The sequence below is a fragment of the Salminus brasiliensis genome, chromosome 3 (genome assembly GCF_030463535.1).
Source record: "Salminus brasiliensis chromosome 3, fSalBra1.hap2, whole genome shotgun sequence".
NCBI classification, from domain to species: Eukaryota; Metazoa; Chordata; class Actinopteri; order Characiformes; family Bryconidae; genus Salminus; species Salminus brasiliensis.
Genome location: NC_132880.1, coordinates 5,694,588 through 5,720,433, shown reverse-complemented (window position 1 = coordinate 5,720,433; position 25,846 = coordinate 5,694,588). Strand labels below are relative to the sequence as shown.

Here is a 25,846-nt window from a genome sequence, read left to right as displayed (position 1 = left end):
AAAAAGTGCTCAAGTACTCAACTTTGCCCCACCTTATTTACTTTTGATTGCAGGACGACACCAAACCCTGAAGTTCCATGGTTCTGAAGCCACATGAAGGGCAAAGGAACTGTCTGTGGTGCTGACTTGCTTCCGTACAATCACAATCATGTGTACCAATTCTACAGGTTCCGCAAAAACAACAACAACAAAAAAACCCCACAAACTGATGGAATCAGTTGCCATGTTGATCATGTTTTTTGCTATTAAAGCATGCGGTGCTGTCCATGGTGCTGAAGCACTGTTGTTTCTAAGCAGTTGTCTATGTGGTTTAAATGACCAATGCTTCAGGATGTATTTTAGATATAATATAGTATTATAATAATATTGTAGACTTTGTGACCCCTGCTTCCTATCCACACACAGTAAAGTCATCAGCGTTAGTATGTTTCCCAACAATGCAGCACTTCACATCAAACTATTCATTGCATGATATTGTCAGAGGACTTCCTCTTTAAGCCCCTTTAAGACAACCTCCAACAGGATAAGCATCTCAGCTGTGATACACTTTAATATGCTGCCTTCTAAGTCATCCGATTTTGGCACACGCGTCGTTCTGCGATTCCCAAGTGAACCACAGTGCAATACAATGCAGCAGGGCCAGGTTTCCTGAATATTTTTATTCTACAACAGCCAATATAGGTGATGCAACAAGCAGGAAATTTGTTTGTTTGCATTTTCGTTTTAAAGGTTTCCAAATGTACCATTCACTCCTATTTAGTCCATATATGGAAGCTAAGATGCACAAACAGCCCTTTTTAAGTTTGCTGGTTTTTATATCACAAAGTTCAATGCTTTTGCAGCCTATGGCAGTTTAGCCCCATCTATTCAGCACTGATGCTATAAGAAAAAGGGCTTTTGGAATGAGTTACATTTACATTAAACAATTCGAAAATGTAGAGTAAGCAATGTAATGAATTATGGCTGTTTTAGGTACACAAACATTACAGGCGAACCTCAAGGGGGGGGGTGTTAAATACAGAAGAACTACAGTATATGGTACCTTTACTGTATTGCCTGCCTAGACAGCCAGGCTGTAGAGAGCAAGCCAGCTCACTGTGTACTCAATACACCTCAAGGAAGTGTTTGCAGAGGGCTGTAGAGGCCTTACCATCTATTAATTATAGAACACGGATTGTGAGACAGTTCATGACAGCCGGAGAAGAGCGCTCAAGTACTCATCTTTCCCCACTTCATTTATTTTTGATTGCAGGACGGCTCCAAACACTCGAGTTATGGGGTTCATTTGTGCTGTCCATGGTGCAGAGGCCCTGGCATGTGCAGAGAAACTGCCTATGATACAAACATACCTCTGTGTTTACCAAAACTCTCTGCAGAATTTAGTGCTGGTACATTGGTCATGGTTCTGAACTAGTGGCCACTGAGCACTGAAGCCTTCCCTGGACAGTAGAGACAGTTACTCCAACAAAAGCAGCACCCTTAAAATCAGCAGGTGTCCCAATATTTTTGTCCATATTTTTTGTTGCTATTATAGCCAGGCTATGGTCCTGTCCAAGGGGCTGTTATTTCTAAGGAGCTGTCTATGCGGTTTAATGTGCCCAGGCTTCATCTATATCTATATGGTGTCTTCTATATGGTCGCTAGGGCGGTGGTAGGTCAGTGGTTAGGCCCCTGAGTTATTGTTTAGGGAGCTGTGGGATAGATACCTGGCTCTGTTAAGTTGACACTATTGGGTCCTTAAGAAAGATATTTAACCCTCTATGCTCCAGGGGCACCATAGCACTCTGACCCTAGCTTTCTTGGCTGGGACTACACTATAAATCACATGTACTACAAAGCCACCCAGTTTGCTGTCCAATGTGCTGAAGTACTGGAGATTACTAAAGAGCTGTCCGTGGTTCTGAAACCACCAAGCCATGAATACTAATTAATGTAGCCTACAAAGTTGTCCCAAAGGTTGGTTCCTTCATACTACTCTGGAGTGGTGGCGCACTGTTCTACTGTGCAGCGACACTCACACAAAGACACTTTATGCCCAAATATATGTGGATATATATAGGAGTACATATAGGATACATATAGAAACCTTCTCCACAGCAAATAGACATTTGTTGGCACATTGAACCTGTTCTGTATTTTCATTGTAGTCTGCTGTCCAATGTGGAATTTGGAAGACTAAGGACTAGTCCTCTCACTAATGCTGCTCTTTATCAGTAATTCCATCATATCCTTTTCCAGCCTGCAGTGGTCAGGGAGAATAGAAGCGAAGAGGAAGCACGAGAGACCCCCTGAGACACCATTTGTAGTGATTGTGTTCCAGCTCCTGTCCTGAAATCATGTATCTAATCAGCGTGTGAAGACTCTATGTGTCCACGTTTGTTAAATTGGCTCAAGTGATGTGCACCGTGCTTCTGCTTGCCCTGCTTAACATGAGCTTCTCTGATCACCGCACTGTGCCCTTCGTGCTGAGGCCTAAATTAAGCGAGAGTGACACAGCGACGCTCAAACAGAAGGCAGCCGGCTCATCCCGGCCCCTACGTCTCAGAGATAATAATACAAAGCTCTCCCCCAGCAGCGGTGCTGTCCGCCCCAGCATCCTCGACTTCTGTTCCTTTTACCTTGCAGCATCTCGCCTCTTCCATCGCTTGAGTCAATGTTTGCTTTATTGATAATGACTTTACACAGAGAGAAGTCCAAGAAGTAATCCTTTCCTGTATTGGCTCTCTGTTTTTGTCTTCACGAAGGCAGTGTCGCACCCCTTGAGATCCTTCTATACTCTAGATATGAGTCTAGTGTTAATCCAGTGAGTTTCTGTTACTGGGAATAGTAAAGGGAGTAGGAGATGAGCTAATCGTTTTAACATTTTAAACTGGATTAGTGTATTCATTTTGTTCTGTATAATATTAGCGTGAAAATGAGCACCATACATAAGTTTGGGCACCCCATGAGATTTGAGCTGTTTGACTGCAAAAGACCTTCAGGAAGATTCAACAGTGGCGCACTGTTCTACTGTGCAGCGACGCTCACACAAAGACACTATATGTCCAAATGTTTGTAGACACCCATTCTAATAAATGCATTTAGCTACTTTAAGCAATTGGACACACCCACAGCTTGTTTATATATGTATATCGATATAATAGAATAGAATAGAATAGAATAGAATAGGAGCAATGGGCCTGGTGCTCTATCCAATACTTTTGGGATGAGTTGGGATGGTGATCATCGAACATCCTGCCCTCACTAATACAATCAAATCCTCACAGAAATGCTTCAAAATCTAACAGAAAGCCTTCTTCCCTGGACAGTAGAGACAGTTACTCCAACATGAGCAGGACAAACTATTAACTTTTTAGTACCCTTGATTTCAGACGACACTATGAATGAACAGGTGTCCCAATATTTTTGCCCATATAGTGTATGACATTCATGGATGAACCATTTAAAGACTTTTCCTGAAGAAAACTGTCATTGTGTCCTCACCATGAAATCTGTTATTACCTATTAAGAGTAGCAGACAATTTGAGCAGGGGTGGCTGAACGTTTGTATGCCACTATATTTCATTAAGATTGCAATATGATGAAAACGCCTTGTTACACATTCAATGCAAAACAGTGCTGTAAAAGAGATACTGGTCATTTCCAGAGATAGTCAGATTCTCAGAGGTCAGATTTCTTGTCAAAGACGTATGTGTACCTTTAGCACTAAGTAGTAGTCTCTGAACATTGTAGAGATTGTGGTGAATCCTCCCAGCATTCCTCAGGGTTTTGTTAGATTCTCTTAAATAGCTGTCACTCATTTTAACAGGTGATTCTCACCCCAAAGACGTGTAATATTTTTGTTTTTCTAGCCGTGGTGGTGTTTTCTTGGCAAGCTGCTTCATCCTGTAGTGCTCTATCAAAACTCAGTAATCCCAAATGTTGACATAACAACCTCCTCTAAATTATTATTGACTGTTTCATAGCTGATATGTGCTGAAGCAATTTACTGCTTTACAAACGGCAACATTCTGTACTCTGTGTGTGTGTGTGTGTGTGTGTGTGTGTGTGTGTGGACATTTAGAATTGCACAACTATCAATAGTTGACATGTCATCATTACCAGAGTTGAACAAGAAGTGTTCTGGGCATCAGTGAGGAGTACCGTAATATCTTGCTAATAGGGGCAAACATCGAGGCAAAAGCTGAGGTACGCACTGTGCTGGAGCTTTTGTTTTATTTCAGTAAGTGTTCTGACTGGGTTCTGACTGCTCGACCCTCCTCACTGCTTTTTTCACCTCAGGCACTGGACTCAACTAGACCGTGGCCTAATCTCAAATTAGTAGAGTAGTAGAGATAGTCTGTACAACCTCTAGACATGTTTTTTATCAGTATTAGCACCACAAACTGCCAGAGGTAGGAGCTTTGCCAGCCTACTGTTTAATTGTACTAGGCTATGTATCTGTATCCTCACCTACTTTTTGACATGATGTGAATCCGGCAGCTGTTCTTTTTACCATATCATGGATTCTATGCTCCAAAATCTGTTTCATTGACTTCTATTAAAGGTTAAGGTTTTCCTTTCTCCTGTAAAGTCGGTATATTAGAGATATGAGATATTATTTTTACATAACAGTGATGACATAGTGATTGTGAGTTAATGAGAAAAGAACAGAATGAACCATTTTTTTATAATAATAATATTAAAATTGAGAAAGAACAGCAATATTCTCGTGGGCTATCGATAACAAGGTTGTGGGTTCACCCTTGAGCAAGGCCCTTTACCCTCTCTGCTCTCCGGGCGCTGGAGTTGGCTGCCCACCGCTCTGAGTGTGTGTGTACTCACTGGCCCTAGTTCACTAGTGTGTGTGTGAGTGTGTGTTCACTACCACTGATGGGTTAAATGCAGAGGACACATTTCGCTGTGCAGTGCACACTGTACAGTGACAAATACGTGCACCTTTACCTTTACCAATGACTCTTAGCCCTCACTTATCAGGGCTAACGTGCTGATCTCAATTCAGCACCCAATAGCAGTGGACAGCTCCCAGCTAATCCACATAACCAGTGCATTTCTGAGGCTCATGAATGGCACCTGAACGAGTCCGCCCATGGAAAAGCACTCCGGCTTCATCTCTATTCTGCATCTCTATAACTTCACTTATCAGGGCTAACGTGCACCTCAGCACCTCTTGGTAGAAAAGCAGTCCGTATTTCACGCTGCTGGCCTGCGTAGTTCATGGGCTATATAAAGCTTCTCTACAACTGTTTGAAACAAAAATGAAGCCTATTGTATTATTGATGGTGGGAGAGCAGCCGCAGAGCCGCCAAAGAGCTGTTTTTCCAAAAGTGGGTCTGAGGGGTTCTTCTGATCACACATAAATGTACTATAGATAATCCCACTCTCTCCCTCTCTCCCTCTCTCTCTCCCTCTCTTGCTCCTCCTCCTCTCTCGCTCACTCACTCACACACACTCTCTCTCTCTTATTAATCGAGATGTCTGTTTAATTTGTCTGTTCTTCATTGTGCCACAGTGACACGCTCAGCCCGGTTAGAATCACTGTCGCACTCTAAAGGGGAAGCCGAGGGCGGGAAGGAGGGCGAGTGGGATAGAGAAGCAGTGTGCAGAGGTGGAGAGGTAGATGGAGAGAGACAAAGGAACTGAGCTTGTTACTGTTCCACAGGAGCAACGCAGCCTAGAGCGTGAGAAAGATAACAGATTAGCTGCTGCTGGTGCAGACAAACCCACCATATACAGCAATCAGCCATAACATTAGTACCACCTGCCTAGTATTGAGGATGTCCTCCTTGTGACGCCACAACAGATCTGATCATTCGAGTCTGGCTTGTCACAAAACCTCTAAGTTCTATAATGACCACAGAAAAGACACGATTAGATCATCCTACTTTGTACCAATACTCACTGGCCAGTTTATCAGAAACACCTACCATATACCAGTATATGTGTAGTATATAAGATTTATAGTTCTGGACTGTTGGTGCACAATTTATCAGCTCCCTTGTATACATATTCATCACCTTAGAGGGACCACCTTAGAACCAGCTGTAACAAGAGACCCTCTGGGTTGCGGACCATTCTCAGCATGGTAGTGTGAGGTGGTGGGGAGATTTTTCAAATACTCAGTAAGACTTAGAGACTTTTTTTTTCATGCAGAGTCTGACAATCTGGCAATCCTCTTGTCCTTTACCAGTGGTCAGTTCCTGACCACAGGACCACCACTGGCTGTTTTTTTGGTTGGCAGGCTGACCATCTGACTCAGATTAGAGTATGTACCACAGAAAAGACAAAATACTGCACAGAACTGAGCACTGAGCCTGAAAATCTCCGATGGTATCAGTTTGAGTGGCCTGCAGCACATTGACCTCAAATCAGCACCCAATAGCAGTGGACAGCACTCGGCTAATCCACACAACCAGTGCATTTCAGAGGCTCAGGAAGGGCACCTGAATGAGTCCACCCATGGAAAAGCACTCTGGCTTCATCTCTATTCTGCAGCAGCTACGGGGAGTGACCTTTTCGAGCCGGGAGCTTAAGCTAGAGTTAAATTTTGATTGAGTTGGAGAAAGCTGAAAGAGTCGAAAAATACAACCTTTCTTCTCTCGCACAAGCTAACCTTGAAGAGTAGTCCCGATGGGGATGAGTGGCCTTGCTCTTCTTTCAGAGAGGGGGAGAAAGCGAGAAAGAGAGAAAGAGAGAGAGAGAGAGGGATCTGGCTTAAGGAGTCTTTGACTAATGTATAAAATAGATTTTTTTCTGTCCAATATTACAAAACTGAAACCAAAGCCAAGCTATAGACATAAACGTAATTTCCAAACTAATAGAGCCATAAACCTACAGGACAGATACCATAGGTACAATGTGTGAATGACTGGGTGTGTTTATAGCCCCTATTACTTCACTTAACTTCTCTGCATTCTCTTTCCAGACTGTAGTGAATTGCTGTCTTTGTGATCAATAGGTTTAGCTCTGGCTTGATTGGTCAGTATAATTAAGGAAACATACTCTGTGTCTTAAATCAAGTATTTCTGAAGCTCACTAGCCGTTTTAAGTGCCAGCACTGTGTTCACACTGGAGCGTGATGTACTGTTATAACCTATTTATTATGAAGTAATGAAACTGTGGATTTGGAAAAGTGGAACGATGCACACTGCAGTGTGAGAATGCAATGTATCACAAACGATGAATACGCATGATGCACCCAGATGCATTTCAAGCGCACAGAGAATTCAAATAAAGAATGTAGAAAACCATTATACAGATATGTTTAGCCTTAGCATGTTCAGAAGGCCTTTAGAAATATGAATTCTGCCTATATAGTTTAGGAATACAGGCTACAGAGTAGGAGTATAGTGAATAGTGTGGGAACATAGTAAACAGTACAGGAATGTAGTGATTAGTAGAATATAGTGAACAGTACAGGAATATAGTGAACAGTACATGTATGTAGTGAATAGTAGTGAATAGTAGGAATATAGCAAATAGTAGGAATGGTGCAGGACGAGTGAATAGTAGGAATATAGTAAGTAGTGCAGGAATAGTGAACAATGTAGGAATATAGTGAATAGCGTAGGAATAGTGAACAGTACATACATGTAGTAAATAGTGCAGGAATAAAGTGAATAGTGTGGGAACATAGGGAACAGTACAGGAATACAGTGAATAGTGCAGGAATATAGTGAATAGTGTGGGAATGTTGAACAGTACATGGATATAGTAAGTAGTGCGGGAATACAGTGAATAGTAGGAATCTACTAAATAGTAGGAATAGTGCAGAAATATAATGAATAGTAGGACTACAGTGAGTAGTGCAAGAATAGTGAACAGTGCAATAGTGTAGTGAACAGTACATGAATATAGTGAACAGTACATGAATATAGTGAAAATGGGAGGAATATTGTGAATAGTGTGGGAACATTGTGAACAGCACAGGAATGTTGTAAACAATACAGGAATATTGAGAATAGTGCAGGAATATAGTAAATAATGCAGGAATAGCGAACAGTACAGGAATATAGTGAAAAGTGTGGGACCTAGTGAACAGCACAGGAGTACAGTAAATAGTGAATAGGAATATAGTAAATAGTAGGAATAGTGCAGGAGTGTAGTTTGAACAGTACAGGAATATAGTGAATCATGCAGGAACAGTGAACAGTACATGAATTTATTGAAATGTACATGGACATAGTGAATAGTAGGAATAATGCAGGCACAGTGAACAGTACATGAATTAAGTGAATAGTGCAGGAATATTGTGAATAGTGTGGGAACATGAACAGTACAAGAATGCAGTGAACAGTACGGGAGTGTAGTGAACAGTACAGGAGTGTAGTGAACAGTACAGGAATGCAGTGAGCAGTGCAGGAGTGTAGTGAACAGTACAGGAGTGTAGTAAACAGTACAGGGATGCAGTGAACAGTGCAGGAGTGTAGTAAACAGTACCGGAGTGTAGTAAACAGTACAGGGATGCAGTGAACAGTGCAGGAGTGTAGTAAACAGTACAGGGATGCAGTGAACAGTGCAGGAGTGTAGTGAACAGTACCGGAGTGTAGTAAACAGTACAGGGATGCAGTGAACAGTGCAGGAGTGTAGTGAACAGTACAGGGATGCAGTGAACAGTGCAGGAGTGTAGTAAACAGTACAGGGATGCAGTGAACAGTGCAGGAGTGTAGTGAACAGTACCAAAGTGTTGTAAACAGTACAGGGATGCAGTGAACAGTGCAGGAGTGTAGTGAACAGTACAGCAGTATAGTGAATAGTACAGAAGTATAGTGGATAGTAGGAATATAGTGAACAGTACAGTAGTATAGTACACATTGTAGGTCATTGATGAATAGTGTGGGAATGTGGAATGTAGTGTATAGTGCAGGGTTGTGGTGCATGGTGTATGAATATAGTACAGAATAAAGTGTCTAGAATCTGAATATAGTTCATATATAATCTGTGTGTGTGGTTGTAGTGTCACAGTATATAGTGTCTAAAGCATAGCATACAGCATCAGCATATAGCAATAGTGCCTGAATGGCGACACCAGGAGAGAGCAGCGCGAGTGCGGGAAAAAGCAGACAGCGAGACAGACAGAAGGGGGGGGGGGGGGTGTTAAGAGGGGGATACCCAATTCCCCTCTCTATTTCATCATGTTTCTCCACAGATATGGCTAATTCTCCTTGGCTCACTTTCTAATACAGAGCCATTTCATTATTCACACACACACACACACACCAGGCTGTAATGTCTGACTCCCTCTCCTTGGTTGCTCTCCTGGGGATGGAAACAAAAGTTAATTGAAATAAATGAACTGGGGAGTGAATCAGAGTTGATTACATCTGCGAGGTGGGAAGTGATGTTGATTACAAGCGTGGGGAAAAAGAAAGAGCGCGAGAGCGAGGGAGAGAGAGAGAGAGAGAAAGAGAGAGAGTGAAAGAAAAAGACAGAGAGGGAGAGGGAGAATGCAAGAGACACACAAAGAGTGAGAGAGGCGAGGCGGCAGTTAATGAAGGGACATGCTTGTCTGTTGTCTTTAGAGAAGACATCACAGCCTCTCTGTTCCCTTCCCAACTCCCTCCATCCTCGGAACTGGAAGTCTGCTGTGAACCTGGCCATGGTGCAATTACACTGTTTTCATGACCTGCTCAGGTTGTTGACAAATACACATTTTTTTTGTTTTCTTCCAAGAAGCAGATTTAATTATTTCTCATACTTTGGAATAACTGTACAGTTTATATATATATATATATAAAATTAGTACCACAGATACTTTACATAAGAGAGGGCAGGACGGACAGGCAGGCAGATGGTGGCAGAGGAGGGGCATCTAAGTGGTTCACTCTCCCACCCAGCGGCCCTGAACCTCGACACTGATCGCTGTTCCTATTAAACGGATAAGTGTTAGCACCAGGCAGGCCGTCTGCGTCTGTCTGCACAGCTTAAATGTTTATCTGCACGTCCGTGCTGTAGTGTTGAGCACCTTTAAGCTCCTCCCCCTTCTTCTGGCCTCCGTCTTGCCCTCCCAGGACACATCAAGATCAAAAATAATGATATACAAATACACAATACAAACATGTTTGTAGCACCACAGCAGAACACAGAGGAACATGTTGTTTTTATCTACTCAAATGAGACACAGGATCACAAACTACAGGCATTCAACAACAACACCAATAACAGAAAGCACTGAGCTTCAGGATCAGGAGCTAGCGTGAGTTCATGTGTAAGGGAGTTACAACATAAGAACACTTAGACATTGCTTCTTTGCCGTCAATGTGAAGTTCTTAGGAGATTTTACGAGAGTTTGTGAAGTGCTCATAGACAGACGCCTCGTATACGGAGAAGAGTGGAAGGTCAGGCAGTGAAAGCACTCGGGATGCAATAGTTGAGCCCTTGGCTCGTCTCTGGGGGTCCCTGAGGACTGGTTTGAGAACCACTGTATAATAAAATGATGAATTTAACCCCTACTTAAAAGCACCAACACTAAATTAACTCCCACTAACCAGGGCTAAACTGCAGCTCTAAGACATATATATATATACATATATACACACTATATGTCCAAATGTATGTGGACACCCATTCTACTGAATGCACTTATGCTACTTATGCTACACTGCATCCATTGCTCACCCAGATCGTCACACACACAGCTGGTCTAGTCCCTGTAGAGAAGTACCGCCAAGAGAATAGAGAATAGGACATGGACCTATTGGCACTATGCCTAATGTCTAATGCCAGGCATGGGCTAGAGGGGTATGAAGCCCCCCAGCATTGAGCTATGGAGCAGTGGGCTATTGTGTTCTCTGGAATGATGGTTGGTGCTCAATCCAATTTTAGAAACTGCTGTAACAGCTGGAGAACAGAAGGGGTTTAAGCTGCAGGGTTGCTCCAACAACAGTTCTTATTATAGGCTTGTTTGCCGATAATGTTGCCAGATTTTTTATTTTCTTGCCAAATTGGGGTAGTTTCAAATTACAGCCGGGGGTAGAAATGTGTCTATATGTGGAGTTATTACTAGTTATTATTAACTGCAGCACCAAAAGATTTGATATTTTCATTGATGAGTCTTATGACTGAATATTTGGCACATAAGGACAGAGCTTTAGTACAGGAACTCCACTAAAACTGCTGTTATTAGAGTGAATTTGAAATACACGCTAATCAGCCATAATATTAGCACCACTGCCCTGACAGGTGAAGTGAAGCACATTGATTATTGTCATTTACAGTGGCTTCATCTGTCAAGAGGTGGGTGGGGTGAACAACCAGTTCTTGATGGTAATGTGTTAAAAAATGGCTTTAAAAAATAGCATAAGGATCTGAGCCACAGACTAGAGCTCAGAGCATCTCCTACACCTACAGGCCTTAAAGGAACGCTGCTAACCACGGGATGCCCTCAGAGCTGTTCTACTTAATATTAGGCAGTACTAATGTTATGGCTGATTGGTGTATATTAAATATCTTCAGTTCAGCCCTGGTTATTGTGTTAATGTCGTGTAAAGGGTATCGTCTGTACTGATTTCATCACAATACTAGTATTTTGTTCCTTATTGTGCAGCCCTAACCGGACCCCACTCAGCCATTTTGCTGCACACAACAAAACCATGGAAACACGGACCACCGAGAAGCGACCCGGCATGTTAAAATGACGCAAACAGCCTAAGTGAGGAGGCCACTTTCCATATTAATGAGCCGCTTTTCTCCAGTTTGGCCCATCCTCATCCTGCGCTCAGACCTGCTCCGCCTGGCGAGAAGCTCAAGCAGTGTCTGACATCAGTAATTTATCAGGATGTGTTGATTAAAGATGAGTAACACTGCACGGCTGACGTGTGACAGAAAGCATCTAAGAAAACAATTAACCGGATCCAGGCAGCGCTTCCTTGTCAGAACTGTTTTGAGGTATAACTTTGCTTCAGTCGACGCCGCGCTGCAGTCGAGACGAGGGAGGAAAAAAAGGGAAAAAAACAAAAACAAAACAAAAAAAAGCAAAAAAAACACAAAGAAACAACAAAAAAAATATTTAAATATTTACTCTTCGCGCTGAGGCTGATCCCTCAAGTGGCGAATTAATTTAAAATCACATTACTAGCACATAAAAAACAAACAAACAAACAAGCAATCCATGCCACAGACAATAAAGTCCACCGCTGCACCGTGGGCTAAGTGGTGTCTGTGCCGCAGCTGACAGGCAGGCCCCAAATGGAAGATGATGCGTCTGCCTTTCAATGTCAGTTTCAAGTGGAGAGGGCCTATTAATTCTTGCCAGTCACGCCACATAATTCGCACCACAGGTGAGCAGAGGAGGGGAATGAGAAAAAGAAATCAAATTAAACGTCTACATGGACGACTTCCCTTTGATAAATGTGCTCGGGTCTCCGATGGAGGGCTTCCTGGATGGGCTTTTGTTCTCTCATGAGCACTGAACGTGGCATCTTCTCAAAAGTCACTTCTTTAGAAAATGTGCCCCAGGTTTGCAACATATTTAAATAAGGTCCTGACTCTTTCTTTGGTGAATCCCTTGGTGGCGTAAACGCGTAGGAGTTAACCGTTGAAACATACAGGACCGATCTGAAACCCGAACTTCTGGTTGGTATTCCCAAAGTCTGATGCGGAAACGTCTATGATGGGGAGCAGCTCTGATCGTGGTGAGTTGATCTCCAGCACCGTCCGCTCATGGCCTTTGCGTGTCTGTAAGGTAGAACACAGTGAGATCCAAGTCAATGCAGTTCCAGCGTTTAGTGTTAGTGCTGCTAAAGCAAGGATGTCGCAAAAAGCGAGGCTTTTCACCTCAAGAGTCGTTTAATTAAGAATATCTGTCAATACTGAGTCCAGACTGTATTTGTGACGCTAATGCATCATACAGCAACAAGTCTCAGTGACTGTAAAACACTACACACTAGAGATTCATACTGGATTAAAATCACTGCACAGTTAATACTGCCAAACTGTAAAAAACTACACACCCCAGATTCATACTGGATTAAAATCACTGCACAGTTCATACTGTTAGACTGTAAAAACTACACACTAAAGATTCATACTGTATTAAACTCACTGCACAGTTCATACTGTCAGACTGTAAAGACTACACACTGCAGATTCATACTGGATTAAAATCACTGCACAGTTCATACTGCCAGACTGTAAAAACTATACACTGCAGATTCATACTGGATTAAAATCACTGCACAGTTAATACTGCCAGACTGTAAAAACTATACACTGCAGATTCATACTGGATTAAAATCACTGCACAGTTAATACTGCCAGACTGTAAAAACTACACACTGCAGATTCATACTGGATTAAAATCACTGCAGTTAATACTGCCAGACTGTAAATACTACACACCATGGATTCATACTGGATTAAAATCACTGCACAGTTCATACTGCCAGACTGTAAAAAACTACACACTGCAGATTCATACTGGATTAAAATCACTGCATAGTTCATACTGCCAGACTGTAAAAAACTACACACTAGAGATTCATACTGGATTAAAAAAACCTACACATAAAATAAAAATCTTCCCAGCTATAACTGTCTGATTGCTAAACCACACACACTGCAGATTCATGAACCCGTAGGCTTTAAGCACAGATTGGCATTTCACAACTGAGATCATGTTAAATGATCCTCACCAGCTGTCATTTTCTGTTAGCTACATTAGCATATTTCCTTAACGTATTCTTTAAAGAGCTCTCCTGCAGCTTCTGAAGTCTGTCCAGCTCACCTGGCAGCCGTCGTACAGCGGCGTGATGAAGGGTGTTTTGGCGTGAGTCATTTCCTCGTCGTTGCCGGCGCGGAAGCGCAGGGCATGCTGGTGACTGCGGCTAGTGGAATCGTACCACCCGGCGGAGTTCTGGCAGGTGTAGGTGAACGTCTGTCTGCCCGTGGCACTCAGAAGCTTCAGGAAGGTCAACTGGACCACCGGGACTGGGAGGCCATCGGCATCAATGTATGAGAACTACAGCCAGAAAAAACAGAGGAACCATTTTAACCGTTTTATTTAGAGATTTTTGGAACAAAGCTTTAAATAATAAAGAATTTATTCAAATGTTGAAATTTAAAAGCAGTGTGGTGCAGTGCAGAGCAGGGCTAGAAAAATCTTGAGCAGTTACTTGTTACTGTGTGTAAGGGTTAAACTGGAGGACTTGTGAGTCTGCTTTAGAGTTTTTTGAGTTTAGAGATTTTGAAACTGTCACACACCACCATTTATATGTATATTATTCATACTTTATAGACCTGCTCCACACTTTCACTGAGTAACGTTAATTTTTTCTTAACTTCATCCACCTGGATAATTCATAGTGGATTCATTTTACAATGCATGTATTTAATCAAATTGCATTATCTATCAATTTACATTTGTCAATTCAGATTGAACTTTGCACACTGTAGATTCATACTGGACTGAAGTCACTCCAGAATTACTACTGTCACACACATAAAAACTATACACACTGCAGATTCATACTGGATAAAAATCACTCAACAGTTACTACTGTCACACTGTAAAAACTACACACACCACAGATTCATACTGGATAAAAGTCACTCAACAGTTACTACTGTCACACTGTAAAGGCTACACACCGCAGATTCATACTGGAGGAAAATCACTCCACAGTTACTACTGTCACACTGTAAAAACTACACACACCGCAGATTCATACTGGAGGAAAATCACTCCACAGTTACTACTGTCACACTTTAAAAACTACACACACCACAGATTCATACTGGAGGAAAATCACTCCACAGTTACTACTGTCACACTGTAAAAACTACACACACCACAGATTCATACTGGAGGAAAATCACTCCACAGTTACTACTGTCACACTGTAAAAACTACACACACCACAGATTCATACTTGAGGAAAATCACTCCACAGTTACTACTGTCACACTTTAAAAACTACACACACCACAGATTCATACTGGAGGAAAATCACTCCACAGTTACTACTGTCACACTGTAAAAACTACACACACCGCAGATTCATACTGGAGGAAAATCACTCCACAGTTACTACTGTCACACTTTAAAAACTACACACACCACAGATTCATACTGGAGGAAAATCACTCCACAGTTACTACTGTCACACTGTAAAAACTACACACACCACAGATTCATACTGGAGGAAAATCACTCCACAGTTACTACTGTCACACTGTAAAAACTACACACACCACAGATTCATACTGGAGGAAAATCACTCCACAGTTACTACTGTCACACTGTAAAAACTACACACACCACAGATTCATACTGGAGGAAAATCACTCCACAGTTACTACTGTCACACTGTAAAAACTACACACACCACAGATTCATACTTGAGGAAAATCACTCCACAGTTACTACTGTCACACTTTAAAAACTACACACACCACAGATTCATACTGGAGGAAAATCACTCCACAGTTACTACTGTCACACTGTAAAAACTACACACACCGCAGATTCATACTGGAGGAAAATCACTCCACAGTTACTACTGTCACACTTTAAAAACTACACACACCACAGATTCATACTGGAGGAAAATCACTCCACAGTTACTACTGTCACACTTTAAAAACTACACACACCACAGATTCATACTGGAGGAAAATCACTCCACAGTTACTACTGTCACACTGTAAAACTACATCCTGAATTGAAATCGTTCAACTGCAAGACTGTAAAACATACCACACACACATTGCAGATTCATACTGGAATAAAAGCACTCCATCAGCCTATAAAACACACACACACACACACACTGCAAAATCACACTGGATTAAAACCGCTCCTTCATATCATATAAAAAAAACACATACTAAATTTTCATACTGAATTCATCTGATTTATTTCTGTCCTACTGTAAACAACCCAATGCAGATTCATACCGGATTAAAATCCCTCAACAGATATTACTACTGTTATCAGACTAAAAAAGAAACACCATACACACACACACACACACTACAGATTCATACTGGAGAAAAAACACTCCAGTTATCACTGCAAGACTGAAAATGACACAAAATGTATACATTTTACACACACACACACACACACACACACACACTCACACACACTCACACACATGTATATCTGTGCAATTCTGACACAAGGCAACGGATTTCCCTGATCACCTCCCTTCTTTGGTGTGGAAGAGAGGTCAGTGGAAGCGAGCGGGGTCGATGCTGAGTAAAAACAGTGGTCATCAATACAGATGAGCACATATACACAGTACACTTACACTGCTCTTTACCTTAAGAGTAGGGCACACACACACACACACACGTCCACACAATCTTCTATTCATAATGTGAGCAGAGCGACATCTGACCGAGCGGATCTCTGTGACAAGGTCACATGTGTCAGATTGTATGAATGAACTCATGCTGAGCCAAGCCCCCACCATTGCTCTGAACTCTTCTTTAATGAGCTGGGACTCGCCGAGATCCTTCATACACACTCATGAGAGTTTGGCCCGGGGCTTAGAAACACAGCCACATGCTAATTCCTCCTTCAAGACCACATTCATTATTTATTTCTTTATTTTTTCATTTCCATCCACAGACATGCGTGGAGTTAGTCAATTATTCCACTGCATAATAATCCCTGAGCCTCTTCCCTTCCCTCAGTTACTTATCACATATTTAATACGCCTCTAATAAAGATCTAATGACCTATTCATCTTTAACTGTAACAGTAATAATGTAACGTCGCTCAGAAAGCCGTTTTGTCCGTTCTCTCCATGCTGCACTATCCAGGAGTACTTTTAGCTACAGGCCAATGCCTCCGCATTGTTCTCGTAAGCACTCTTGGGGATGAATAATAGGACAGATTTTGAAATACAAACAATAACCCACATCCGAAAAAAACAAATGATCAGCCCCTCACTTATTTATTTATTACTCATATCTGTACTCTGGGTTTTTTACCCTTCTCTGTGGGTGTTTAGATAAATGTCACTGACTGTGATTCAGACTGACGCGTTAGCTCCTGCATTTTTGTCATGTTCTTGCACTGCAGTCTCTGTAGTGAGTGTGTTTGAGCATGTGAAGTGTGTGTAATTACGTGTCTATATACCACCTACATTATCTACCTACCTACCTACCTGTCTACACTACTCTACCAACTTATCTTAAAAAGTATCCACTAACGATACGCAAAAGTCACAGTTCGGTTTGCACAGCGGTTTGGACCTCCCTACCATACCCTTTACTCCATCTTGCTTCCCCTAAGGTTGCCTACCATGATTTCATGAGTTGAAATACGATTTTAAAGCCAGAATTTCAGTTCAGTACCGAAATAAAGACTAAAGAGAGACAAAAACCAGAGTCTGATTCAGAGAGTTGGGGGCAAATAAGACTACAGTTACCATAGCAATACTCCTAAACCACTAGAGTACCCATAATACCGTGCAAATCCAATAGCTTACAGCTTACGTGTTACATTTCTGCGTGACATTTGCTGCTTGTGAAATGACCGCATTTACCCTAATAGCGGGTACCATGCATTCTCTGTGCGACTGCGTGCACCCGTGACCCCCCTATCGTGACAGTTCGTGTGAATACATGTTCTGTTACACCTCTAGTATCTGCCTAGTATCACACCTACTTACCCTGCCTACCCTACATACTTCACTGCCTACCTATCTACCTACCCACACTCCTGTGCTCTGACTCTACCGTCCGTCCCCTACATTATTATTTGGTAACTGATTGGTTTAGCATATCTCGTGGAGTCTCACAGAGTTCTATTTTGGGGCCTATGAAACTGATGTTGATTTGACAGGAAAGTGTGGTCTTGAATACAAGATTTATGTCTCAGGGGTTAAAGAAAGCTTATTAAAAGCCAACCATTAGCGTTGTGTAATGCACACGCCTACATCATTACACACTTGCTGTAAACCATGCCAGAAGGCTTATGTGAATTATTTCCTTAAGTCATATGAAATACTGTCAGCTACAAAACAGACAAAGGAGGAACCAAACAGACCAAATTCAGGTTTGCTTCAAGATGGATAATGATACTAGTTTTAGCTATGTTGGACACTTACATCCATCTACTGTGTATCGATAGCAGTATGTCGTCCAATGTCAGAAACAACATATGCAAGCCTATGTGATATTCAGGAAACTGCACAATGCTGAACTGGTGCCTTTGAGCTTCCATTACTTGTGGCTAAAGTTAGCTAGCTCCAGTAGGGTAAGGGGAACTGTGTAACTGTGTAAATTAAACGAACACATACACTTCATACAATGGGTCAGAAATGGGTGCAACTAAAAGTAGCTGAATGCATTCATTAAAAGGGGTGTCCACAAACATTTGGACATTCAACTTACAATTTAAGCTGTTAACTCCCAGTAAAAGACCTCACTGACTGTCAGCAGCTCAACAGTTGACAGACAGTCAGCTACAGGGTGCCATGAGATTTTATAGGGATCTTTACCTGCTTGCCTCTCCTGTAGTGGCTGTACCACCCACCCGGCTTCTCTTTGTTCCAGGCTGCTGGCTTCACCTGGATGGATTGAGTGGTTGAGAGACAGATCAGACATGTTTTTCTCCGGACGGCGTGTGCTCTTCAAGGCTGGGTGCATCAAAGCTGGATTGGAGACGTGTGCGTTGTACGTGAGTGTGCTGTTGGGACTCACCGCTTCGATTCGTTTATCAGGGTGCAGGCAGGTCTCCCCCTCCGCGGTGAAGTTGCAGAACACCTTGATGGAGTCCTTGTGGCAGCCCTGGTTTGGGTCAATCCAATATTCACCTAAAGAGGGGGGGAGGGGTGTCGCAGCAGTGAGAATGTTAAACACTCTAAGTAGGGTGCCATGATATTTAACATTGAGCATTCGTTTCACCGTGGAGCAATGCTTCCCCTGAATTATTAATGAAAATATGATCATTAGAGCAGAGTGCAATCAGTTTCTGCAGCATACTGCTTAAGTTCTTGTGGCTGTTTCATTGTGCAGTACACTAGTGTTTGGCATTAGTAGACTGCTCCCTGGGTCCACTTAGACTCAGATGAGGAGATCAATAAGCTATGTCAAATAACCCCCCTAGGTCCCCCATGGCGTGTACGCCTTGAACTGCCTCTTCTTATATTCTGTTTTATTATTTCTCACTCGTATCTCGTCTGAAACAAGCAGAGATGTTCTGCCGAAAGTATGGATCCGTACCTTTCATCCGTACCATAAAACAAGTTTATGATTTGAATCGGATTGAATCTTTTTTACATTATGGAAATACCTGATTTAATGTATATGTAATAAAAAGACACGGAACCAGATTCATGAAACTCTGTGGTATGACTCCGCAGTACCACCAAATCCAATTCATAACATTGTTTTTTTTTACTTCTACATATGTATATTTACATACATACATTTCTATGAGTTAATGCGTATAAATGCAATGTATTAAATGCAAACTCTAAGTGTACATTAACTCTAAAAGTAAGGGACTGTCTACTAAATGTAAATCTACACCTAAACCCTTACCTTAACCTTACCCTTAAACAACCCTAAAACCTAACCCAAACCTTAATCTAAACCTTAAATCTAACCCTAACCATAAAATATGAAGATTAAGGTATTGTAAGGTTAGGTGGTTAGGTGTGGGGTTATATTCAATAGACAGAGAGAGACTTCAGAGAAAGTTCAGTTGCATTTAACAGGCAATCAGCTGAATATCTACAATGGACTATCCAAAAAAATACATAAATATGGTAATCAAACTGTATTGTATATCAATGATATCAAATGTAACAACAAGTTAATAACAATAATGGCTGAATTGCTGAAAAAAGCAAGTAAGAGGATAGAAACGAAAGAAAGAGAAAAAGTAAGAGAAAATAAAAAAATGAAAGTAAAAGCATCCAGATATACAAGTAGTTTTAGTACTACAAAGAAATCCTTCTCAAGAAAGCCAAGATTATTGCAGTGGCAGCTGTGATGTTTGTCATGATGCTCTGTCCAAACAGACCAAAATCAGCCATTTAAATATATAAGATGAGTTTGAGATGAGATTCCTTAATTAATTACATCCATTTCAGCACCTTACTGTCATGTATACTGCCAGGGTCATCCACTTTGGATTTGAAACATGACTGACAGGGTTTTTAAACAAATGTATTCAGTGCCATTTCTTCTTACGTTCTAACGTTACAGTAAATGTTGCAGTAAATTATGTGTTTCATGAATCTGGCCAAATAATCCTAGACTTTTACATATTAAGAGCTTTCTAGAAACTGATCTCATTGACAGACAAATCAGCCTTGAAATGTTAACAAACTGTGAACTGTACCATCTTTATATTCAGGGTGGCCCATCATCAGCTCTTTGCAGGTACGTGCGGGGCTCTCAAAGGTGCCCAGTGGCTTCCTCATCAGCTCCACTTCCATCTTCATGGAGTTGAGAGAGGCGAACACCTCCTCCATGCCCTCAGCATCCTCCAGGGGTGCGTCCGCCTGCAGGAAGTCCTCCATGCTGAGGTGCACTTCCTCTTCCTGCTCCTCCTCCTCCACAGCTACAGCTCTGCCTCCTCCTCTGCCCCGGCCCGAGTGCCTCCTGCGCTTCCTTCGGCCCTCGCGGATGGGCAGCGGCTCGATCATGGTGGCCGGTGGGCCCTGGAGGGACACAGGGAGAGGGTACAGATGAGGGTAAAGATGTTGAAAGCTGTAATCAGAAGACTGGTGAGGGCGAGTTGGTTGACAATGAAATTTGCTGTTGCTCTGCAAGAACATAAGACTTCTCACATCTCAGCATTTTTCATAAGAAGATTGCTGATGAATATTATGTGATTGGTTGACTATTACAGTTGACAGAGCTATCCTTTGCTATTAGAAGTGTAATAACACTTTCGGCCCCAAAGCGAGTCTTTACAGGTTCTAGACAAGCTGTGTGTGTGCGCATTTGCCCATCTGTGTCAGCAATGTGTGTAACCTAAAGTAGCTGAATGCATTCATTAGAAGGGCGTCCACAAACATTAATTATATAATATAAGCTATTATTATTTAATTTTACAGCCTTTTCTTAATTAAAGAGTACATGTGTCACATCTGTGCCATGTTAAGGTCAGTTCCTGAACTAGAAACAATTGAAAAAGGTGTATGTGTGACTCATAGCATGTTTATATCTAAATAATCAATCTATTTGTGCCAGTAGAGTGATTTTCCATACAGTCAGTGTTTTAGATGGCACCACGGCCTGCACTCTTTCTCTGACATAATCATTCCCAGACTGATACTGATACTAATGATACTTATAGAGAGAAGACTGTGAGCTTACAGTAGGTCCCGGTGGGCCGGCAAGTCCTGGATCTCCTCTTGGTCCAACCATCCCCTATTGGCGAAGAGAAAAAGGAGGAGAAATCTGTCTGAGTTATGCCTGCACATTAAGCACATCTCCCAACACCCCCTGCCCTCCACCACCAACCCCCACCCCACCCTCCCAACCCTGCCAAATCAGTGCTTCAGCCTGCGATTGGCTCCATGGGATTAGCCAGGGATGAGCAGCAAAAGTGCTCTGAGGCACTGGCGCTGCCTCTCAGACAGGTCTCATATCACCACCCAGCAGCTCTAAAAACACACTACAACAACGTGGCCTGCCATAAAACCCAGCGGCTCACACACGCACACACACACACACACACACATACGCACTTACTTACACACTCACATACATCATATAGCACTTCCACTGCTGGAATCAGAAGAAGGAGATATAGAAATAGGACCAAAGACAGGGGGTAAGAGGGGGGTGGGGGGTGAGGAGAGTCGGCGAGAGAGAAAGAGTGAGAGTTAGCGGCAAATGACAGCAATACAGCAGCTGCGAAAGAATAGAGGTGAAAGAGAAACAGTGTCAGTGAGCAGGAAGGGGTGAGGAAGAACAAGTAAGCGAATAATAACAACAACAACAACAACAACAACAGCTACTACAACTATTACCCAAGCACAGAAAGACACAGGAAAGGAATAAGAGGTGAAGAGGTGGAGAGCGACTCTGAGCATGCGTGCTGTATGTGAGTGTGAGGACAAGAATGAAAATAAAGAGATCACAGCAAAAGCAGCACAAACCTGGTCTCCTTTAGATCCCTTCTCCCCTATTGCTCCCTGTTGGGGGGGCCGAAAGAGAGTGAGAGAGAGTGTGTGATATGAAAAACAAGCCGGGCATAATACATCACAAAGACCAGCATAAGCAGACGCTCCAAATAAAACATTAGAGGCAAGAAGCCGCTTTAAATTATCCGAACCAGTCGCTGGAACTAATCACCAGTATACTGTCGCTGCTGTGAGAGAACCTCATTTCTTTCCCCCAGAATTTGAGGTTTTAACACGATTTTGAAGACGCCAGCTGCCCTTTTACATTGCGAGAACTGCAGAATCAGGGCTGTTGGGCAAGATTACAATTAAAAAAAGCTAAACGATCGCATATTACTTGAGTTCTGTTATTTTTTTAATTACAGCAGAACAACTAAACTGCAGCTTGTCAATCTGTCTATATTATACAGCGCAAGGAGGGAACCCTGGCTGTTAAAAACACCCCAAAAAACATCAGGGCAGGACTCAGGACTGTCTTGGTCTTTGTCTGGGTGTTCTCTGGCAAACTTTAGTCTGGCCCTGAAGGATTTCCTCCTCGAACACCTCCCATCAAACTTATGCAGTTTATATCTGTCCTCTTCCATCAGCTGTGGTGAAAGCTACCTGTAGATCCCGTGATGGGATTTTAGGATTGTTGGAGACATCTTAACACCTCTTGTGGTCTGCTGTTGGGCTGAACTTGCTAGGATGGTCTTATCTGGCCATGTTGGCAGTTGTTGGCAATGTTCCCTAACTTGTAAATGATTATTGATTTGGTGGACAGTGCAACGGCTGTTTTCTGATTGTTCTGTGATCTTTTTACCCTCCTTCCCAGACTTATCTGCATCTACAGCCTTTTTTCTGATAGCCTCAGAGAGCTCATTGGGTCTGGCTAAGGTAATTTTCACCCCTCACTTCAACAGTCAAGAGCAAACCAGACTAAATGTCTGAGGTTTAAATAAGATGGGCTCCTCCAGAATCCTCTCTAACCATGTTCTGATCCTCTGCAGCTGATGTTCTGCTCCTGATTCCAATGTTAGGCTTTTTAAGTAGTAATAAATGTAAGATGTCCGGACTTTTTTCCACACATAATTACATTTTTTAAATGATGTCTCCTTAGCTGTATGTATTTAGTTATATTACCTCCACCTCTCAGTATTGGTCAAATGAAGATAAAAAAAATTCCATATGTCCACTGGGACATACAGACATTTGTTGGTGGGGTTTATGAATCTAGCCCATTCCCATCTCTTCTCATGACATAAAATGATGTGATTGGGAATGGAATCAATACTCACGGAGAGTCCAGGAGGTCCAGGAGGGCCAGTAGGACCAGGAAGCCCACCAACACCCTGTATGCAACATAATACTGATCAACACACAAGAAACACTAATATTGTGTCACAAGTACATAAAGTGTAACAATGAGTGCTGCAAAGTATGTAACTTCATTGTTTTATTTTATTACTGGTTTTTAAACATAGTGATTGGAATCATTTTAAGTAAAATATTAGTACATACTATGTCTCCTTTGGGACCAGATATTCCCTGATTTCCAGGCAAGCCTCTGTCACCTTTTTCCCCCATGTCTCCCGGCGGGCCGATGAGTCCTATCAGTCCTCCATGACCCTTAAAAACACAGTGAATTCTCTCAATCCCATAGTCTGTACATCGCAAAACATTAACAACCAGGATTATTCACATTTCTCCTGAGAGCTGATCCTGCTTTTGTAGGATGTAACTGTCTCTACTGTCCAGGGAAGAAGGCTTTCTACTAGGTTTTGAAGAAGCATTGCTGTGAGGATTTGATTACGTTCGCAAAAGTATTGGATGGAGCCCCATCCAACATTCCAGAGATCACCGTTCCACTGCTCCACAGCTCAATGCTAAGGGGCTTTATACCCCTCTAGCCCATTAAAGGCCTTAGGCATGGTAACAATAGGTTCATGTTTATCTGCTCCAGAGAGTCCTAATCCATTGGCAATACCGGTCTACGGGGACTAGACAAGCTGTGTTAATGCATTTGCACATCTGTGTCAGCAATAAGTGCGAATTAGAAGGGGTGTCTACAAACATTTAGCTGTATATTAGATGTTGTTCTGACAATTTCTAATTATGCTCTATTATTATTATGGTCTAATTGTGGTCAGGAAATGATCTGGTTATGCCAAACCTGACCAGGAGGTTTATGTACAACTGTATATTAAAAAAGACATACTGGATTGGGCATCTGCAAAAAAAGGACTTGGAGTGGAGTACAAACCTTCAGGACATCCCTACATGTGTGTAGAAAACACAGGCACATTATGAGTCTCTCACCTTGTCTCCCTTGTGCCCTGGATCTCCTTTCAGTCCTGGCAGTCCAGCAGGTCCCTGCAAAACCAAAGCAATGACTAAAGAGGAGGTCCGGTTTCACAGTGAGCCTTAATTTATCACAAGCCAAATCAATCAGGAGCTGCATTTGATGGTCGATCGATGAGAGAGCAGGAGCTGGAGCTCTTACCATTGGCCCAGGCGGTCCAGTCTGTCCAGGAGGTCCATTTAAACCTTGTTCTCCCTGGAGAGGGTGTGGGAGGAGGTTGATTAACCAAAGACAGATTGATTAGTGGGAAAGTCTAGCCACAATGTTTGGGTTAGAGTGCCTCTTGTTTGATATCAGTAAATGTTGTGCTATCAGATACTGTGAATGTTGTGGTGGGTGTAAAGTGACTTACTGCAGGGCCTGGGATGCCGCGCAGCCCCTCTGGACCGGGATTTCCTGGCTGTCCCTGGGGTCCAACGGGCCCTGTCTTACCAGACAGACCCTCTGCACCAGCAGCACCCTGGGTAAAAAAAAAGTTGCATTGGAATAATATAAGAACCTACGTTTAGGCTGGTTTTGTGCTCCCTTTGCTCTCTGATCCAGAATTGTCTGATTCTGAGACTGGTATTAATATCATTACATATACTTTAACAGTAATCTCTCTAATATAACGGCCAGTTCTACTATAACAGATGTACAAGACAGATCTTATGTTGCATTTTTGATGATCTTCTTACAAGCTAACAGTACTTTCTGATCTTCGTTTTCTCCTATGCACAGTGGAATGCTTCAGAAACCCCCTGGTGGGGCTAGTTTTTGAATGAATTTTTCTGAAATCAAGGGTAATATTGGAGAATTTCCCCTCTTTGCTGCAATAGCAACCTCTGTCCTTCTAGTAAGACTTTGACCTAGATGTTAGAATATTGCTGTTTAAAAAAAGCAGGGTCTCCAACTCATCCCAAAGGAACTGGTTGAAGCTCCAATTCTCCACTGAACACTGCTCCACAGCCTAGTGGTGTGGGCTTTATATGCCTGTAGATAATACCTGACATTGGTGCTTGGTGAGTTTAAAAGGAGTGTCTAACTACGGCTGGACCTCCTAGACCTCTTGTACTGGTATATCCAGTCCCAAACTGTATGATACCAGTGAGTGGCACAGGACATATTGTTTACAGAAAAACCCACCTTTGAGCCCTTCTTCCCCTGTTTCCCTTCTTTTCCTGGAGTGCCCACATGTCCCTGTTAGGAAAACGAGAAAGAAAGGTATAGATGATGAGTTTTAAAACATGTTAAATGGTCAAGCAGATTAAGAAATGAAAATACACACAGAAAGACATACGCACCCTTCGTCCTGGTGGCCCTGGAGGACCGGGTTCACCAGAAGCCCCTGGAGGTCCCTTGTAGAAGCAAGAAATTGATAATATAGTTCATAAAGGTTCTACCATTTTTCATTCATTTATTCAGGTTT

The 25,846-nt window shown here is 42.3% G+C and overlaps 1 protein-coding gene across 1 annotated transcript in view; it reads right to left on the bottom strand.

The window, feature by feature from the left end:
• Positions 1 to 9,103: 9,103 nt before the first annotated feature.
• Positions 9,104 to 25,846, bottom strand: part of col5a3a (collagen, type V, alpha 3a) — a 99,429-nt gene continuing 82,686 nt past the window's right edge. Inside the window, exons 54-67 of the mRNA XM_072675290.1 lie at positions 25,722 to 25,775; positions 25,564 to 25,617; positions 24,791 to 24,898; positions 24,580 to 24,633; positions 24,396 to 24,449; positions 23,598 to 23,705; positions 23,375 to 23,428; positions 22,074 to 22,109; positions 21,286 to 21,339; positions 20,303 to 20,624; positions 18,655 to 18,767; positions 18,453 to 18,521; positions 13,724 to 13,957; positions 9,104 to 12,675 (exon numbers count right to left, since the gene is read on the bottom strand). Coding sequence (XP_072531391.1) covers positions 12,529 to 12,675; positions 13,724 to 13,957; positions 18,453 to 18,521; positions 18,655 to 18,767; positions 20,303 to 20,624; positions 21,286 to 21,339; positions 22,074 to 22,109; positions 23,375 to 23,428; positions 23,598 to 23,705; positions 24,396 to 24,449; positions 24,580 to 24,633; positions 24,791 to 24,898; positions 25,564 to 25,617; positions 25,722 to 25,775 — 1,461 coding nt within the window. The 3' untranslated portion in view covers positions 9,104 to 12,528. The remainder of the gene's footprint in view (positions 12,676 to 13,723; positions 13,958 to 18,452; positions 18,522 to 18,654; positions 18,768 to 20,302; positions 20,625 to 21,285; positions 21,340 to 22,073; positions 22,110 to 23,374; positions 23,429 to 23,597; positions 23,706 to 24,395; positions 24,450 to 24,579; positions 24,634 to 24,790; positions 24,899 to 25,563; positions 25,618 to 25,721; positions 25,776 to 25,846) is intronic.